This window comes from Astatotilapia calliptera, chromosome 6 (genome assembly GCF_964374335.1).
Source record: "Astatotilapia calliptera chromosome 6, fAstCal68.1, whole genome shotgun sequence".
Taxonomy (NCBI): Eukaryota; Metazoa; Chordata; class Actinopteri; order Cichliformes; family Cichlidae; genus Astatotilapia; species Astatotilapia calliptera.
In genome coordinates, this window is record NC_137427.1 from 22,811,432 (window position 1) to 22,831,076 (window position 19,645).

Sequence of the window (19,645 nt, forward strand, 5' to 3'; positions counted from 1 at the left end):
GAATACTTTATTGATCCCTGGGGGAAATTATTTTTTGTTACAGTGCTCCATTTTAAACCAACATTAAGACAAGACAGACAATACACTAACTAAGAATAGTACAATATATACATATATATACATACATACATACATAAGTCACTCATAAATAAATAGTTGGAAAAGAAACATGTGTAGTTGTAGCAGTAAACAGTGTGTTAAGTGGATGCGTTGTACAGGGAGATAGCCACAGGCAGGAATGATTTCCTGTGTCGTTCAGTGGTGCTTTTCGGTAATCTCAGTCTCTCACTGAACGTGCTCCTGTGACTGACCAGCATGTCATGGAGTGGGTGGGAGGTGTTATCCAACATTGTCTTTATCTTGGACAGCATCCGCCTCTCCGACACCACCTTGAGGGAGTCCAGCTCCATCCCCACAACATTGCTGGCCTTACGGATTAGTTTATTAAGTCTGTTGGCATCTGCGACCCTCAGCCTGCTCCCCCAGCATGCAACAGCATAGAGGATCGCACTGGCCACAACAGACTCATAGAAAATCCTCAGCATTTTCTGGCAGATGTTGAAGGACCTCAGTCGCCTCAAAAAATAGAGACGACTCTGGCCCTTCCTGTAAAGTGCTGTGGTGTTTTTAGCCCAGTCCAGTTTATTGTCAATGTGTACTCCAAGGTATTTATAGTCCTCCACAATGTCAACACTGACCCCCTGACCCCCTGATGGTATCAGATTAAAAAATAGACTTCAGACTATAGTGCTTCTGTGCTGACTCTCTGACGAACACACACACACACACCTTTTTTTTTTTAGAAAGTGCACATGAAATTGCAGAAGAAGCCATCCTCACGCAAAATTCAAGTTGTCCAATCGTAGACGACCAGGTCCTCGGACGCTGATTGGTCTGACGCCACCGTCACGTGCCATCGTTACGTGTATTCACAGAGACGTCTACGCTTCTTCTCGGTTCTTTCTACTTTTCATCAGAAGGGGCTTACGTACCGGCAAAAAAAACTGCGCTTAGTAATGAACGCCGTGACATAAACGAAGCTCAGGAACTATTCAAGTCAAACACAAAAGCTCCTCAACCGAGCAATTCACAATGGTTTTAGAGACGATAGCAAAAATAATAAAAGTCCAGCTTCCAGCCTACCTCAAGAGGCTACCGCTGCCGGAGACCATCGGCGGATTTGCGAGGTTAACAGGTAATTAGCAGCTGCTGTGTTGAACTTCAGACAGTCCTGGGGTGATGAGTAGTAAACTCGTGGGAGACAGTTTTTTTACTCTAGCTAGCTGCTTCTTCAAACGCTGCTTTAGTAGTGTCGTGAAGAGCAGTCCTACAAAAACAGGGATTATGTCCCAGAGTGCTTCTTTGAGTCATGAAACAGCTAAGCGTAAATCTTTTGTGCTTGTCTGTGTGTGTGTCAAAGACAAAGTAATGACCTTACGGTCGTGCTTGTTGGTTGTTTGCGTCTGTTTGAATGTGCAAACACGTGATAATAACCACGAATTCGTTATAACTTTACAAACATTGTCTTTTTGTAAGTGAAGTCCTGTGAATGGTGTGATGCTAATTGCTAATTACCTGCATATCGCTTGTGTAAAAACGATTTTTCTTAATTGTCCTGCTCATTCGAGCACTGGCCAAACTGTAATTTTGTGAAAAGCAAGTTTTAAACACATTTGTTTTATTTTGCACCATATGATCATCTGGTGGCGCTCCTGCAGAAGTTTTTAAATTATTTTGAATAAATCATACAAATGCGTCTGAGACTCTCTCGGGGCCCGTTTTGCATACTAACCTACTACCCTGTGGTCCCAGCTGCGCTGACTCTTTCAGACTGTTCTGTGAACTCTTAACATCACACGTAGTATCTGCTGAACCAGTTTAACTGAGAACCGAAATGCTGAACTTTGGCAAGTCTTGCGCAGTTTAAATATAGGAACGGAAGAAGTAAACCAGGGCTTCGTGAAGTCAATTCAAAACTTGATCTTTTGAGCCAGCATAGATCATTGAAAAGTTTTGGATTTGTGGATGAGGACGTTTAAAGCAAGGCATGTGTAGTTATAATACTCCTGAGTCTGCCTGAAGGAAGCATGTGCAGTTGATACTCTTTGTAGTATCATGATAGCTTGACCACAACACAATGAAAGGCACACAGTGTCACATGCACCCTTTGGTAATGGCATTTACATCACTAGCTAACCCTTGTGGAGGAAGTAAAACATTAATGCCCATCTGAGAAGGCCTTCAACCAAAACCAACACTCTTCTTTTGGGAGATGGCGTTGGTTAATACTCACTGACAGGCATAATATTAGTGGTTTTAAGTTAAAGCCTAGTTATGAAGGCCCTGCTAACTGTCAGTTTGTCCTAAGCAGCAAAGTGGGTCAGTTCATATTAGATGACGGTGCATAGCCATTCTCCCACATGCAAAGACATCCCTTTTGAACTGTGTACAATTTGTTAAAAGGATTAAGGATTAGAAATGTCCCATTAGGCATCAGAATCCTTTTAACCCGCATAAAGGTATTATCAAAAGCTGGGGTCTGACACAGTGCTAATAGTGAAATTACACAGCTGTCTTTAATCCCGATTGCGTCTTCACCATGTATAATTTCCCCCAGGGATCAATAAAGTATTCTGATTCTGATTCTGATGTATGGTGGAGCATAAGGCGGGTTTTCCCAGAGCACTTTTAAGGTCTCGGTGTGGCATTTCCCCTGGTAGCTGTTGGTGTGATATGACACTCGAGTTGGATCGAGTGTAATAATACATTAGTAATGCAGATCAGACACAAGCTATACAAGAAATGTGGATCCGAGAATCCACATTTTGATCCACATTTTTAGCGTGCATAAATCACTAAGATTTCTCTTATGCATTATTTATGCAAAATTATGCTTATAACTCCATACTGGTACTCAGGTTGTTGCACTCTGCTTATCGTGTTGTTTTATTACTTGTTATTCTTTTTCGTTAAACAAACCTATTCATTGATTACTTTTTAAAAACATTTCTGTTTGTTTTTTGTTTTTTTTTGTTTTTTTCATTATTCTGTCTCTTCGCTCCGGGACCGTGTGTACATAATTTCGTTCCACCTCATGTTAACATGTGATGCAAATGACAATAAAGCTCCTTGAATAAATTACATATATGAGGCTTGACTGGCTCACTAATGAGTTCATCAGAATGAGGAAGAGTGTACGGAAATGCACACAGCACTGTTGAAGATGTGTTTTTGTCACACTTGACAGACAGTGCGAAATTTAGTTGAGGTCAGTTGATTAATATAACCCCAAATCACAATAGTAGTATAATTGTGTATTATGGCGTAAAGACCCCATAATGAAAGAAAGAAACCCAGACAATCACCCCTCCCCTCTCCACGAGCAAGCACTTGGTGATGGTGGGAAGGAGAAACCCTCTAAACAGGAAGAAACCCCCAGCAGAACCAGAAACACACTTGAAACGGTAGTGATAGAGTAAAAACGTTTCTTATGTATACATTGCATATGAGTACTAGTACTGGCTCATCAACATATATGATACATTTCCTGTCAGTTGGTTTCATCTCTAATCTGAATGGCCAGTAGTAAATGCCAGTTTTAGGACCATAGAATCCAGTTCAACATTGTATGCGGGTTTTTCTTCTTTAGCTAATGTGTGTATGTTGTTTATGCTATAATATCTATAGTGTCTGAGTGGCTCCGGTTGCTTCCTCTTCTGGGCATCTTGGCTTTGCTCGGTTATCTCACCATTCGCCCCTTTCTGCCTAAGAAGAAAAAGCAGAGGGACAGCCTGATCAATCTGAAGATCCAGAAAGAGAACCCAAAAGTGGTCAATGAGATAGACATTGAGGACCTGAACAGCGCAAATGTGTGTTACTGTCGCTGCTGGCGTTCCAAAACTGTAAGTCTGTTAGTATTTTCTGAAGTATACTGTTAGTAAATCTAAATATTGTTCACACAGACTGCAGGATACATTTCTGTATTATCCACATTATTATTATTATTATTATTATTATTATTATTGCTTGTGATTTATTGATAAACCCCTCTAGTTAAGCTGGGACAAGTGTTTGGGCATTTTACATCTTGCTGATCAGTTAATATTGTTTCCTGTTTTAGTTTCCTGTATGCGACAAGTCACACTTAAAGCACAACGAGCTGACTGGAGACAACGTGGGACCGCTCATACTTAAAAAGAAGATACTATAATTGACCACTGATCGGATTTTTTTCTCTAAACAGTTTTTCTTGCTCTTGTCTTGGTGTTATATTTACTTAAAAATAGAAACCACACTCTGTTTGAAAGCTACATTTGGGATACTTTAATGATAGTTTGCAATAAGGGAAGTTTTTAAAAAATAAAAAAAGAGTAACTTCGTTTTTGTGTGGGCCTTTTTGTTCATTGTTCACGTTTGTTGTTTAACAGAGGAGCAGTTTTATTTGACTGGGACCACTTTGAGGGGGAAACTTGAAACATAACTGCATAATTGCAGTGACTTTATGATGCATTTATCTAATGTGAGGCCATCAGGCGAGAGGTTTTGCAGATAAATGTCTGTTTAAATGGAGTCCTCAAAACTAGTCTGACCTTCCTTCATTTTGGATGATATTGGACAGCTTTTTTTTCCTTCTTTTTTCTTTAATTCCTTTATTTTGTTTGCTTCAGATATGTGTGCCAAATACTAACATTTCCATACTTAATGGATGTGACATATTTTAAGTTATTGTGTGTATGGGAAGCTACTTATTCTTTAAATCTGTTCTACTCATAGCCTTTAAATGTTGAGTTTTACATTTTGTATTCTGTTCTGTTGCCTTAATACATTTCAAACCACACAAGTAATTTCAAGATAAATCGTGTTTCACTAAACTTTCAAGGTTTGAAAATGTCTGTTTCCTTTGGCTTTTGTCATATCTGTATGAAGTTGTCTTGGAAAATTTTCTTCATTAATGACTATCAATAACAAATCTGCATTTTGTTTGTTTGTTTTTTACAGTATAACTGTTCATGAGCTTTGCAAGATAATGGTGTGAATTTATTCATGCTAGATGTAGAAATAAAGAGAATTTTGGCATCTTTAATGTTAAATTAATGAGATGTGTCTGCTTGTCACCTTTGGAAATAAAAGGTCTGTAAGGTTGTACTTAGAGAATGCTTTTTTTTTTTTTTTTTTTTTTAAGCGGTTATGTTTATCATTTTAATATATATATATATATATATATATATATAATTTTTTTTAAAGTCAGTTTTTCAGGTAATGGTGGTAATGGAAGGGAGCTACAAGAGTGTGTGACTTTTCAGAGGTGGACTTCATGCCAGTCCAACAAACATTGAGCTGTTAGTATTCAGAACAAGTCTTTTTATTGGCACTAGAGGGTTGAAGTTACCATAGTCAAAAATGATGTGGAAAAACCATCAGATTCACTAGACAACTGATAATTTTGGCCTTTTGGAAGCATAAATGTTGTTGGATCACCATTGATCTTCTCATATCATGAATGTCTACTAATTTTACAGCAGTCTAGTAGAGGCATTTGTTCCAGGCCCACACTGATGGCCTTACCCACAGATCCTCACTAGAAGCGCACCGCTAGTGTGACCAGAAAGGAAACTGCTCACACAACACTTTTGAATAATTTAAGCTTTTACTGCAGCAATGTTAAAGATGGACAATAAATTTACTTTTACATAGTATTTGGGTAAAATGGAAAAAAAATTTCATAAATAGCTGCTATTATGAAATCTTTTAAGTGAGGTCATATAAATTAAAGCAAAAGACATTTCATGTTACACCAGATACATTCTGCAATTTAAAAAAAAAAACAAAAAAACTAAGAATACTGAATATGTCTGAAGGTTCTCAGTCATCCAGGTCATCGTAGATGGTCGCTCACAGTGGACATAGATGTCCACTGTGAGCGACCATCTTTGAACAGAGGCGGGGTTTACGACACCAACTCTCTGCCATCTATAATCCAGTTTTGGACTGAACTGAAGAAGCTTCTCGGATGAGAGGTGAAACGTCTTCAAGCAACTTAAAGAAGTCCAGACGCTTTTCTTTGCAAGCTCCTTTGACTAAGAATACTGAAAAATCTATATTTCTTCTTCAATTATAAAATGTTGGATTCATACAGTTTTGCAGATATGGACATGATCACACTGGCTGACATTTATCAGCATCGTACTTAAACTAAAATATTATCAATTACACAAATCCTTCCCTGACTCTTTGCAAACTACGCAACTGATCTCACCATACTGACAGAGGGCTAATATGCATACACAAATCAAAGTAAACAAACACAGCATGAAGATGTAGGATGCCTAAAACTTGCATGTGGTTTTACAGTGTAGTCTACTCATAGCAATAAAAATTGCTTATCAACAACATCCCAAAACGTTCTCCGTCCCCCACGAAGAAAGCTGCTTTACTTTGACCTTTCAAGTCAAAGTAAAGTGCTTTCTTACTGGTAATCCAATCAAGAACAGTGGAAAAATTCTGGATTTAGTGAATATGACAAGATCCTTTTAAAAGTATAAACCATTTCTATACCTTGAAAACAATATTATTTTTTTTCCAGACAGTGCAATGTGGGTCATTTGTTTGCAGTGTTAGGCCTGGAAATCACCAGATGCTATAAATACAAAATGATTCACGTGTTCCTGCAGGACTGCGAACACAGAGAGCTGAACAACAGAGACACAGCGAGGGCCACTCGGTGGCCAAAGAGAAGTTCAAATATCTGAGGTGTGAGGAGTTTCTTTAATTCTCCTCTCTCACACTTGACATCAGAGTGTACTTTCATAGGTGACGGGAGTTTCATTGTCATCTTGATCTCCTGCTGCAGTGCCTAAGAAAGAGGAAGAAGAGACAGGGAGGAAAAAAATAATAAGAGTGAGAAAATGAAAGATTTAAAAAATGAAACTAGCTGCACTTTTTGCACTGTGAATAAATGTATTTACATGAACACAATACCACTGTTGTGTGCCTGTAAAAAATCGTGAAGCTGCTGAATGACACAGTGGCCCAAGCTATGCAAATCTTTATGTCATAAGGGTGTAGCAGGAAAAATATTAGGAAAGGAAAGGATACTCACTACTCAAACACACCTAGTTAGGTTAGCAAAGGTTGCTGAGCCGAGCTTGAATTTTCAAAAGAAAGACTTTACATACCTAGGAAGAAAGCTGATAAACTGGGTTTGACTCGCTCACCGCTGACTGGGTTCTCTGGCTTTTGCAGCAGGCGAGGGCCACACAGCCCTATGATAAGTGCACCTACAGGGGCTGTGAGAAGGATGGCGAGCACAGCCACAGTCAGCACGTCCATGCCGTATTTCTGCAGCTGCTTGTCATCCTTTGTCCTCGCCATGTCCAAAGCTGTGGATCCTATAGCTGCCTGACAGAGACAAGCCAAGATGCGGCACAACCCCACAGACTTCAAAGACATTTAATGCATATGCTTTTCATTCAAAGATTTGCTAAGGAGACATACCTGCACTGTTGCTTTAGGCATCCATGCTAGGGCTATGAACACTTTTTCCTTTATGCTAAAGCCCGCAAACAACACACAGACGAAGGTGAACCCCACTCTAACCAGCAGACCAATGAGGAGAGAGACGATACCCAGACCTAGAGACATGTAGAGGCAAAAGTCATACAAGGACAACAATATTATATGTACACCATATAAATCCCCCCCCAAAAAAAAAATTACTGCAAGAAAATTATGTGCAGTGTCATTTCAGCTGCACTGACTCATGCAAAACAAACATGTCATAAGTTATTTAGTAAACTGCTATAGCTGTAAAGTGCTAACAAAGACAGAGGGATTAGTATTTACAGGACGGGAAGAAGCATCATATCTCTCACATTGCCTCTTTTTTTGGGTTATGCAAATATATTTTCATACACAGAGTAATATTTGAATTTTTCACAGTGATAACAGCCATCTTGCTGTGGGTTATTTTGAAGGCTGTTTGTGTGTGTGTGTCTGTTTATCTCACCAACTGTGTGTCCCTCCAACTCAGAGACTCGAATCTCAGCTCCTATCAGTCCAAAGAGAAGAGGCTGAAACACATCCCACGCCCACCCTATCACTTCTTCCACACGTGCCTAAGGACAAAGAATGCAGGACATGTTCACTGTTCACATTTAATTATAATATATAACAACCAAGAAGTTTAAGAGAAATTAGGTCTAAGATTTTGGACAGTTAGCCTCGTTCAAATTCACCTCCAAAGTCAGAAAACTGCAAACAGACGTACTGATGTACTGTAGTTATTAGATGCATTATTTTTACCTTTTCTGTCCCCCAGCCGAGGCCAGCCAGGAATGCCAGCACCAAGGTGCACAGGCCTCCGGAGCCAGGAAAGCCTGCCACACCGCTGCCAAACACAGCAAAAACAGACAGACCCAGCACCAAGAAGGAACGCTTCATCACCAAGTGTTTCTAGAAGAAATAGTTAACAGTAGGTTTCTAGATAGCGAAAAGGATTACAATATGCATTATTTAACAAATAATAGCTCTAAGGTCTATAAGAAATCATTTGCAAAGAAGCTAGGACGTGTTGGTTCACAGCACTTTCACTTTTGATGAAGAAATAAATCCAATATGTAATCTAAAGCTACATAGTATCGAGGTTTTTAAACAACACATGCTGCCATTGAGATGACAGTAAGAGTCCTTGGGCTAAACTGGCCTGCTTAGTCCAAATATGTCCCCAGTAAAAACATGTGGCACATTCTGATGTAAAAAGGGCAAAATGAGCACATTAAAAATAAAACCTTTCACATCTGATACTTTTTCAGTTCACTTTTTCAGTTAACAGGGTTAAAATCTGCAGTTTTATTCTTATTATGTTTCCTATTCACACACTACCCCAAACTTTTTTATGGAAAAAGGGTTATACTTTTGTGGAGATATCATCTGAATTTCAGGAGCGGGACCACTCCTCCTTCATGCCCCCTCTGGCCTCAGGCTATAAAAGCCCCCCCCTTCTCCAACACCCACTGTTCTCATTTTCATGCTCCACCCTGCCCCCCCCCCCCCCCCTTTTTTCTTTACTCTCTTCTCCTGTCCTCTCCTCTCTTCCTTTCCTCCCTTTATTTCTCGTTAGTACAGAGAGCCGTCGCCAGTCCCCTTCAAGGCCTTCCCCAAACCGCAGCACTAGTCACACTCCCTCATCCCTCATTGCTCATCGTTACCAAGGGAGTGGTCCCTGCTAGTGAATTATCCATACAAGCTTTTCCTGGCTGTTACTTTACCTGGTCAACACTAGGGAAGTACTGGATGAGAAAACCAAGAAGAATCCCAGCAACCATCCCTCCTGCCACCTCCAGCACCCCCCTGAGGAGGTTGTACCAAGTTGAACCTAGAAGAATCAATCAAAACAAACATTTGTGAAATTGTGAATTTCTAAAATATTTTAATTTGCCAGTTCAGAAACAAGTCTCTCTAACTAATGCAGCTTAATACAGAAGCCAGCAAACACTCAAAGTATATACTTTACACTTTCTTACACTTTATTTAGTGTAAGGAAGGCTTAACATGTTGGACATTTTGGCATCTACAGTTTGAGTGCTGTTGAATTACACCACAATAGAAAGAGTGTTGCAGCAATACAAAGGTAACCCTGTAAAAAATTCAGATTCTGCCATATATAATGAACTGGTGCCAGAACTCTTTATTAAGAGTAATCAGCACGCTCACACCCTCTGGTGACATCTTTACAAACTACAGCAAAAAGTTATTTTCTTCTATGTGTTTCTCTTCGGGAGATAAGGTGCTGTTGTGTGTCAAAGGCAAAACAAAGCGATAAATCCATCAATTCTTGTTTTCCTCTCACGGCTCCACACATGTAAACGCACAGAGCAGAGATTACCTGTGGCAAAGGCCATGCCCAAGCATGTTGTGAATCCTGTGATCGCAAGAATGTCATCAAAGCTGCCTGCAGCCATCAGCAGGGTGGGGATGCCCTTCTCTACACCGTAACCGTCCTTCTGCAGCAGGAGCATGGAGGGAACCACCACTGCTGGAGACACAGCTCCTAGCACGAAGCTGCAACGTGGAGAAGATAGAGGGTTCATTTATTCACTGATAAATGAAAAACTGAGCAAGCTTTACAAACATTTGGTAAGAATTTATTATATCATAGTTAATAAATAGTAAATCAGTTTTTAAGCAAACAAATAGTTATTGTATTGTGAAGAAGATGACATTATAATAGATTGTTTTTTGTCTGCTAATCATTAACAATTTAAAACTTGCCTGTATGTCATTAGTTTGTGTAATAATTATTTATTTTAAGAAACATATTCTGTTCTTGTATCAATGCTCATAAAATGCATTTAAACCACACGATGATACTAAACATGTTATATAATATAATAATTGATCATGATAATCAGACATTACTTTACTTTTATAGTAATTGTGTTACTGTTCAATTGAGAAACATATTGCCTAACATTTATTTAGCTATACATTTACCATTTAACAATGTTTATTATGACGTCTTACCATTTGGGTAGAAGCAAAAGGAAAAGTTTGAGCTGACTAATGTAAAGTGGAATTAGTAGAAAAAGATTTCTGTGGTTATGAACAGCTAACAGGGCCTTCTTTCTACTAAGTCATCCATTAACCACAACATGCAACACAAGAAGAACAAGCTATCTAGATGTAAAACCAGAGCTTCTTGTTTTTTTACAAATACTAATGCTCCACTTAATACCCTCAATGCTGATGAAGCAGATATGCATCTTATTTAAATTTCAGTTTTTGTGCTGTTCTTCATGTAAACATGTTCCTTATAACTGCAGTGTTTTGGTTTCTTTTTTGGGTTTTTTTGCAGTGTTAGGTTTAATTTTTCACAAAGTAAGATTTGACCTTCACTCAGCTCTCTAATTTCTCATGGACCCAGAGAGCTAAGTGGTCACATAATCCAAATATGAATATAACACAAAGTTAAGTTGCAGGTAAAATCCAGACAAAAACAGGACAAAGTCTGGTTCATTGGGCCCTAGTCACACAGGCCTTGACACCAATCAAGGACTTCCTAGCAGCTACCAGTCGCTGGGATTAAAATGTCTATTCCCTGACTAAGAAGATTTAAAAGTTGTGCCTTTTGAAATGTGATGGTCTCAGTAGCAATGGACAATCATCCTCCCTTTCTGGTTTGTTCCAGGCTTTTTTTAATGTTTCACTACCACTTGGCAAGTAGTTTGCAGCAATGTCAACATCTTTCATGCCAGTTACAGGTAGCCATGTCAATCTGCTAGCGATCACAGCAATTTCTGGGGCAGCACCTTCTTTGCGACCGATTTCACCCAGCGAGTCACCAAATACAAATTTTGTGTTTGTGACACACCTGGGGATCACGAATGAAGCAGTAATTTTAAAGTATGTGTATAGATTTGCCATAGACATCAATCAATGGTGATTTTGGTTATGAAGTGAGAGTAGTGTTGTATTTACCCAAGGATGAAGGCCCACACCCAGGGCAAGCCCATGAGGAAGTGAGAGATAACAGCTACGGTGCAAGCCTCTATCGAGCACGGCCCAGCTGCCACACGTATACACACAGCTTTTAGTTTCCTTAGAGCCTGATAACAGACACACACATCAAACAAGTTATTAGGTTCTGCACATCACTACAAAAAGCTTTAACAAGCATATTTAGTAGTACTGAATGATGAGGTAAATAACTGACTAAAACATGAACAGATTCTTCCTGTCATTTCTTAACCTCCGAGGACCTGGCATCCACATATGTGGACATCACATTTTGGGTTCTCTAGACCAAAATACTAAATTTTGCTGTACAAGGGCCTGATATCCACTTACGAGGACATTATACTACCACCGTTTTATCGAAATTTAAAGCGAATGTCCTCATATGTGGATCTCATTTTTCTCAGAAACAAAAATTAGGTAAAAAAAAAAAAATCTTTTTATTCTTTGTTTTTACGTTCATCAGGTCCCAATCAGCCCAAATGGCAAAGAGAAATTAAAAATGCATGCCATGAAAGAGTTTAGGCCTTAGAAGGTTTAATTAACTCTTCTTTTAACTACTTTAACCACTTCAACCAATGAATTGCACCAATTCAAACCAGTGAGAATTTGCATCAGTATAACAATGGCATGTGAAAAGAGATGAGATTAACATATAATTACTGTATTTCTACCTCTCAATGCTGATGTTAAGCTTCTATAGTATCTAGCATACCGTGGGATCCAACCCTAGACCAGCTCTGGCCAGAATGACAGCCAGAGCAATGTTCCTGAGAGATGCAGACCATTTGAAGTCAATGTACACCCCATCTGTAACAACTGGAATGTTCCTCAGCAGGAAGCCCATGAGCAGCATACCTGCAGCAAAGCACAAGTGAGGGTGAGAAAGAGGAAAGCTGATCCTTATTACCATTAAGGTTTGTTTATTCTTTGAAGCTTTCTTTCATGTTGCTACAGAGAAAAAAAAAACACAAGCTCACCAGTTGCTTTTTGAACACAGGGTGTTAGAATCAGATACTCTGCAAACTGTGAATGTTGAAACCCTAACACCAGAGGTTTCAACAATCCACAACCTCTTCTAAAACTTCTTGACTCGGATAATTGTTCGAGTCAAACAATGCAACATTAGTATTAATTAATTATCTATCTAAAAAAGCAGTAGAAAGGTTAGATTTCGGATCTACAGAGAAAGTCTTATGCTATAATAAGTGGGGAAAAAAAACATATGATGCACATATTCTAATGGGCTGCCAGACAAATATTCTACCATGGAAGCTAAGCACCATCCTCTAAATTTTATAACAGCATTCTAGTTAGTGGTTTATTGAAAGACTAGACAAACCAGAAACCTCAAAAATTAACACCTAACTGTTAAGCAAAGCTCCTTTTTGAAGACTTACTGAAAATGAAAATGAAAAAACATGAACGAGATGTTTAGAGATGCAAACTTCTACCCCTCCCTATAATGTTATCAACTAAACAAGGAGTGGTTACAGTTTCCTTGATATTTATCAAGGAAATTGATCAAATGAGAGAGTCACATCACATCATGACAATGCACAGTGCAAATAACACTTCTGATGATCAGCACGTTTTCACCCCCTGAAAACTAGCAGCACAATTGGCATATCTTTTCAAGCCAAAGGTGCCACAATAATCTTTGCTGTGTAAAAATACAACAAAGAGATGCAAAACACAAAAAATCCAGAACATCAACGGATAACATGATTTTTAACTTTTCACATGGATAAACTTACAGTAACTTGACAAGCTCATGCAAATTAAAAGTTTCTCAAAGAAATTCAACCTTAGTCCTAGATGATGGAGAACAGAGGTGGGGAACTCCAGGCCTCAAGGACCAGTGTCCTGCAGGTTTTAGATATCAACCTGGGTCAACACACCTAAATCAATGACTAGTTCATTACCAGGCCTCTGGAGAACTTCAAGACATGCTGAGGAGGTAATTTAGCCATTTAAATCAGCTGTGTTGGATGAAGGACACATCTAAAACCTGTGGGACACCAGCCCTTGAGGCCTGGAGTTCTCCACCCCTGATGTAGAACGTTACGTATAATAAGATATAACAGATTCTGTAGAGAAAGAAACTAGACTCATTGACCGCAATCCTCATTCAATGTTCTTAACGGTGGTGGAAGAAATGGAAATCATTGATATTGTTGGGAAATCACAAACAAAAAACTCTACAGACTCTGACGACATTGATATGGAAATCGTTAAGAGAGTGATAGAGGGCATTTCCAAACCCTTAACACACATTTGCAATTTGTCCTTACAAACTGGTGCATTCCCAAAACAAATGAAAACAGCTAAAGTAACACCACTGTTTAAAAATGGTGACAGACACCAATTCACAAATTATAGGCCTGTCTCTCTACTTTCTCAATTTTCAAAAATACTGGAAAAAGTCTTTAGTAATAGACTTGACAAATTTATAGATAAACACAAAATAATAACGGATAGTCAGTATGGTTTCAGATCAAATAGATCAACATCATTGGCATTAATGGAACTGATCGAAAATATCACCAACAATATAGATAAAAGACAATGTATAGTTAGTGTATTCATTGACCTAAAAAAAGCTTTTGACACAATTAATCATGACATATTACTTGATAAACTGGAGTACTACGGCATTAGAGGAGTGGTGTTAGAATGGGTAAAGAGTTATTTGAGAGACAGGCAGCAATTTGTGAAAATTGGGGAATATCAATCAGAGTGTATGGACATTGTTTGTGGAGTTCCGCAGGGGTCAGTATTGGGACCAAAGCTGTTTATCCTCTATATCAATGATATATGCAGAACATCAGATATACTACAGTTTATTCTATTTGCAGATGATACAAATATTTTTTGTGCTGGAGAGAACTTACATCAGCTTTTGGAAATTGTCACACAAGAAATGATTAAACTGAAAACATGGTTTGATAGAAATAAGCTATCATTAAATTTGGAAAAAACTACATTTATGTTATTCGGAAATTGTAAAAAAGATGCAGGAGCAAAATTATTAGTAAACAATGTTGAAATAGAGCAAGTTTCGGATACAAAATTTCTGGGTGTGATAATAGATAACAAAATCTGCTGGAAACCTCACATAAAGCATATACAAGCCAAACTGTCAAGAAGCATCTCCGTACTAAGTAAAGTTAAATATTTTTTGCCTTCCAAATCACTCCGGGTACTTTATTGTTCACTTATATTGCCATATTTGGAATACTGTGTGGAAATTTGGGGAAACACATATAAAACTGCACTTCAACCAATATGTAAAATTCAAAAAAAAGCAATCAGGATGATTAATAAAGCAGGATTTAGAGACCATACTAACATCATGTTTTTGAAATTAAAAATACTGAAGTTTATGGATCTTATAAAATATAAAACTGCAAAAATTATGTACAAGGCCAGATACAATATGTTACCAGGAAATATACAGAGGATGTTCTATGACAGAGAAGGAGACTATGAATTGAGGGGGAAATTGAATCTAAGGATTCTTAAAGCACGGTCAAAGGTTAAAACCTTTTGTGTCACTATTTATGGGGTAAAACTGTGGAATAGTTTTACTATAGATCTACAGCAATGCTCAGGAATTAGTAAGTTCATGAAAATACTTCGAAAACTGATTTTGGAAGAATATGATACCGATAAAGATGATCACCCACTGTATGTATAAAAATATCAAATTATATCCAAATTATATCAGTCACGGTAGCCAAGTTTATATAGGTTCTCCTCGTGTATCGTGTGGAGTATGTGATGATGGGAATTAGGTGAATTATGTGGGATCAATAAGATGTTGAGCAGGGGTAGGAATTAATAAGTATGTTCATACTTCTTCCTACTCCTTTTCAGACCAAACATTGTTACATTATGTCAGACGATTTTGTTTTATTTCATTATATATTTTTTGTTTATCTGAACACATACGTGTGTGTGTGTGTATATCTACATATATATTCGTATCTGTAAATGAAAATATATGTAGTGTGTATATATTGTTTTTTGTTTTATATGTCTGAAACAAATAAAGATACAATACAACAATACAAGAAGTATTCAGTTTTCAATTTAAAGGTTCAGGTTTTTTGGTATTGTTTTGTTTTTTTCTAAACACGCAGAAATATATACCGTCACCTGACTTCCCTCTCACCCACAGCAGGGATCATCACTCATCAGTTGACCTCGCTGTTGCCAACATACAAACAACGACAAAGCTTTAACACAGGACTTTTTTTCAAAAAGCTTCTAGATAAAAATATACAGACAGCACTGCAGCACTACTAGGTCTTACTCCCCAGCAAGAGCTCAGTTCAGAGAGTGAAGCAAACCTCTTTTTGTATAGTTCAGTGAGCTGCAGGATGAGTCGCCCAGATTGAGAATGAGCACCATGTGAGATAAGAACATGAAGTTATTACAGGAACAGCCATACTGCCACCTTGCATTGCATAATCATGTATGAGTGTCCTTGGAAATGCGGTTTTTAGAAACTTTACCTGCATGCTGACATAACTGCAAACAGTTTAACAAATACTGATGTCTATCATGCACAAAAAAAACAAAAAACAAAGACAAATAACAAGGTTAATACCCATTTGTAGGTATCAAGAATCCATTAAGGCAGCCTGTTAGCAAATGCTCATGGCATGTATGCACTTTTATGTCATAAATGACACAGTGCTCCCATCATTATCAATAAGTGAACCCATCATTAAAACTGTATGTGCTTTACAAATATGGAAGTTTAACAATCACAAATCTAACAACTAGGCATGCACCAATGTTTAAAATGACAATCTTTTTTTCAGTTCAATTTTATTTTATTTATATACATTGAAATAACAACAACAGTCCTTATATTCTAAGGTAAAGACCCCAACAAGACAAAAACCTCAACAACGACAAACGCCTATGAGCAAGCATTTGGAAACAGTGGGAAGGGAAAAACCCCTTTTAACAGGAAGAAACCAGGACCATGACTGGGGTTGAGGTTTCACTTTCTTTTATGTTAACCCCTATTGTTTGAGAGAAACAAAAAACAGTGTGATAAAAAGCGTTTAGCTGCATGAGGAAGAACACCGGATGCCCTTCACGATCCAGTCCCAATGGGATTTGTGTTTGATTCTAGTTTTCAAAGTCGTTATCTTTTACTTCTTGGGCAAATCTGTACACCACTACACTATGGAGCAATGCCAATGTCAGTTAACATGGCTAATATCAGTTAGAACTATATATCACTCTGATGGATAAATCTGTGTAGATATATATGGACTAAATACTTAGATTAACATGCCAGTGTCACCATAAAAAGTCAAAGCACCAGATTTTCTCTCTTACCAAGGAGTGGTGGGAAAGGTGGAAGTTTGGGCAGACGAATGAGAGACACCAATTTTCCACCAACAACTGCACAGATGAAGAGTATTGTAATGCCAAAGAGGTTTCCTCCTGGGAGACATTCGTCCTCTGTGATTGACCAAACCACTCCAAAGAGCACAACTGCCAAAAGAACTAGAGAGAACAGGGAATTATGGGGCTGCATTTCTCAGGTAGTTCAATAACTACTGTATACTCATGATCTGCAGTTTTTACACATTCTTGGATGGAAACATACAACAAATGTGCTTTGGAGGACAAATCAGCCTCCTTTTTTACCTTTGGTAATAAGGGAGGCGAGAAAGCCTCTTGGCGGACAGGGGCAAAATCTTCGCAGCAAAGGACAACAGACCACTGGTGGATCTGTGTTGGTACCGGCGTCCACTACGGGGTTACGAGGAATAAAATAAGTGGTCTCCTCTGTTACATTTGGACTTGAGCAGCGACGTACCACCACCTGGATCTGGTTCACATTTAGGTGCTTTAAAAGAAGGATCACGACATGGAGTAGAGCAGGTCAGTGTTCACACAAACTGTTCTGCTAGATGACATAGCATATTTCTAAAGGCAGTGCATAACAGATGACAAATAAATATGAAATGTGCAGATTAGTGTGCAAATTCAAATTTACTGCTCAACTCCACAACTCGTCATAACATATAGTATAATAACATAAGCATAAATACAGCATTAACATAACTAGCTAAATAGTGGCACGTGTTTCTGGATTATATTTACTATGTCTTATTTTGCACATCTTCAGTCAGAAGGATACCAGCAGTTTTACAGAGGCATGCCATATCCTAAGTTTACAGACTGCTATACACTTGTGAAATGAACGCCAAAGTGATATGCCCTATAAACTGATAACAATTTCACAGAGTTGCTCAAGGGGTTATGTTGGCTCAAAGTTGGGAGAATTCCTTGAACTGGTTTACAATTCTTTCTCAGAGGAAAAATTAAAAGAAAAAAAAAACATCAATAAGGCGACGGTATTAATTTTAATGAACAATATATACAACATAGAATCATTAAACAGAACAACAGGTGCAAAAAATTATTAGCAGTAAAATACTAAACCTCCACATGGTTTGGCACAGGCAAAGGAATTCTGTCCAATAGTGGGCTGGGAGCTGGACTAGGCACTGGACTGGGTGCAGGACTCAGGTCCGGGTTTGCAGGTTTCTGCTGGGTGTCCTCCATGGCGGTTGCCTACAATCTTTCTGGTCCACTCTTGTATCACAAGACATCAAGCTGAGGGGTGGGGTTAGCCATCAGTGGGCTGTTCTTTTACTTTTCTTTTGGCATATCCACCTCTATCCACAGGTTTCCATTCATACAATAGGTTTTTATCAGTAAGAAAAAACAAACAGTATCAGTGGTGCTGGTACAAATATTGACATAATGTGAAATGATATGGTTAAATCTCCTACATGCGCATAATTGACTAAACACACGAGTGTTTGGTGTTTAAAAGAAATGGATTTCATTACATTTCACAAATACTGCATAGTACAAGCTATAACGTGTGCAAGCAGCGATTTATCAGGCTAATACACAGGTGGACACATGGGACTGTTGAGGAGAGCTGCTGTAACCTCCACATCAGTCCCAGTCTCTCGCTCTGTGTGCTGTATGTACTATAAAAATGTGAGTGACTTGTCAACGTTTGTGTATAACAGTGTATAACATTAATATGGTGTTTTGGTGGTTACAAGTACCACATACACAGGAACGCCAAACAGACGCTACTACAATGTTTTGAAACTTGCTTTTAGCGAGCGACAGACGTCCTGTTAATCCAATTGTAAGCAAACCCCGCTAATCAATGCTTACAGCTACACCATATGGCACAGTAGCTAGCGTTAGCTCAAGTAGGTAGGTTACAGAGCGCGGATGCTAAAGCAAGTAGGTTAACGTGCAGCTGTCAACGGCAACAACCCGCTCGCACTGGTATCACTAAACCTAGTTTGTCAACTATCGCCAGCAAATCTTCGAGATATAGGGGTGTATCCATGTTTCATTCACTGTAAACACGTGTATGGCCAAAGCACAGAAGAAACTTTTGGCCATACTATTCAATTGGTTTCACTAGCTGTGGTTCCATTATCAGACATGACCCACTCCTGGGTGTGCACTATCGCCAGCTACCACCGCTCCTTCCGCCACTAGCTATTTTTTCGTTTAATATGGGAGCGTTTCGCAAATATCTGTGGATTACAGCGTTTAGGCTGTGTACAATGTCCTACTGCTAAAGTCAAACAACGACCCTAATTTCTTTAAACGTTAAATTGACGGCCGAGGTTTTCTAACTTCGGTTTATACAATCAAGCTGGATTTTACTTTTCAGTCAACTGGACCAGCAAGTATGGGGGCTAGTTTAATCTCCACCACCCTGACAGCTGGTTCTTGTCCGATATTTGATGTCCTACTGTCCAGTAGCTGCTTATGCCTGTGTACCGCCTACTAAAAGCTGACAGTGCACCCAACCTTTTATGCAGATAGCTAGCAAGCGACCGCCTCTGACAAAAATTACCTATAATTATAGAAGAAAAAACGCGCTCACCTCATATCGTAAACACCAGAGCATGCGGGCTGTCTGTGGCAGCTTTTCTCGTAGGCCTGCAGCAGATGCACCAGCTGGTACATGAGGAATGAGGCGGATTAGTGACTGCCAAGCAAGTATGTAGCGTCCACAACGGTGCATGGAGAACTTGGGTTACTTGGAAAACTGGTT

At 38.7% G+C, this 19,645-nt stretch overlaps 2 protein-coding genes across 6 annotated transcripts; one reads left to right on the forward strand and one right to left on the reverse strand.

Annotated features, from left to right (window-relative positions):
• The first annotated feature begins 918 nt into the window (after positions 1 to 918).
• On the forward strand, positions 919 to 5,145 carry cisd2 (CDGSH iron sulfur domain 2). Its single transcript, XM_026171106.2, has 3 exons — positions 919 to 1,195; positions 3,688 to 3,902; positions 4,121 to 5,145. The coding sequence occupies exons 1-3, from the start codon at positions 1,093 to 1,095 to the stop codon at positions 4,208 to 4,210; spliced, it is 408 nt and encodes a 135-aa protein (XP_026026891.1). The 5' UTR covers positions 919 to 1,092; the 3' UTR covers positions 4,211 to 5,145.
• A 989-nt stretch (positions 5,146 to 6,134) lies between these two features.
• On the reverse strand, positions 6,135 to 19,613 carry LOC113024223 (sodium/hydrogen exchanger 9B2). 5 transcript variants are annotated; one of them, XM_026171102.2, is made up of 13 exons: positions 19,475 to 19,613; positions 17,989 to 18,224; positions 17,188 to 17,389; positions 16,873 to 17,043; positions 12,227 to 12,369; positions 11,476 to 11,603; positions 9,884 to 10,059; positions 9,267 to 9,373; positions 8,302 to 8,451; positions 8,006 to 8,114; positions 7,495 to 7,631; positions 7,215 to 7,398; positions 6,135 to 6,853 (listed from the first exon to the last, which is right to left on the reverse strand). In XM_026171102.2, exons 2-13 carry the CDS (start codon positions 18,109 to 18,111, stop codon positions 6,792 to 6,794), a joined length of 1,692 nt encoding a protein of 563 aa, XP_026026887.2. In that variant the 5' UTR covers positions 18,112 to 18,224; positions 19,475 to 19,613; the 3' UTR covers positions 6,135 to 6,791. The 5 variants fall into 5 exon arrangements, with proteins under 5 accessions (XP_026026887.2, XP_026026885.2, XP_026026886.2 ...); XM_026171100.2 differs by having other exon boundaries at positions 6,644 to 6,853; positions 7,176 to 7,398; XM_026171101.2 differs by having other exon boundaries at positions 6,644 to 6,853; positions 7,176 to 7,398; positions 17,989 to 18,162; positions 19,475 to 19,610.
• Between the last annotated feature and the right edge of the window lie 32 nt (positions 19,614 to 19,645).

Bases quoted from the DNA above. Each gene is read 5' to 3' on its own strand.
- cisd2 (XM_026171106.2), top strand. From the start codon at position 1,093: ATGGTTTTAGAGACGATAGCAAAAATAATAAAAGTCCAGCTTCCAGCC. The intron at 1,196-3,687 runs GTAATTAGCAGC...TAATATCTATAG, and splicing joins CGGATTTGCGAGGTTAACAG to TGTCTGAGTGGCTCCGGTTG. The intron at 3,903-4,120 runs GTAAGTCTGTTA...TTCCTGTTTTAG, and splicing joins GCTGCTGGCGTTCCAAAACT to TTTCCTGTATGCGACAAGTC.
- LOC113024223 (XM_026171100.2), bottom strand. From the start codon at position 18,111: ATGGAGGACACCCAGCAGAAACCTGCAAACCCGGACCTGAGTCCTGCA. The intron at 12,370-16,872 runs GTAAGAGAGAAA...GCTTTGCTGCAG, and splicing joins ACCTTTCCCACCACTCCTTG to GTATGCTGCTCATGGGCTTC. The intron at 11,604-12,226 runs GTATGCTAGATA...GTCTGTTATCAG, and splicing joins GTCTAGGGTTGGATCCCACG to GCTCTAAGGAAACTAAAAGC.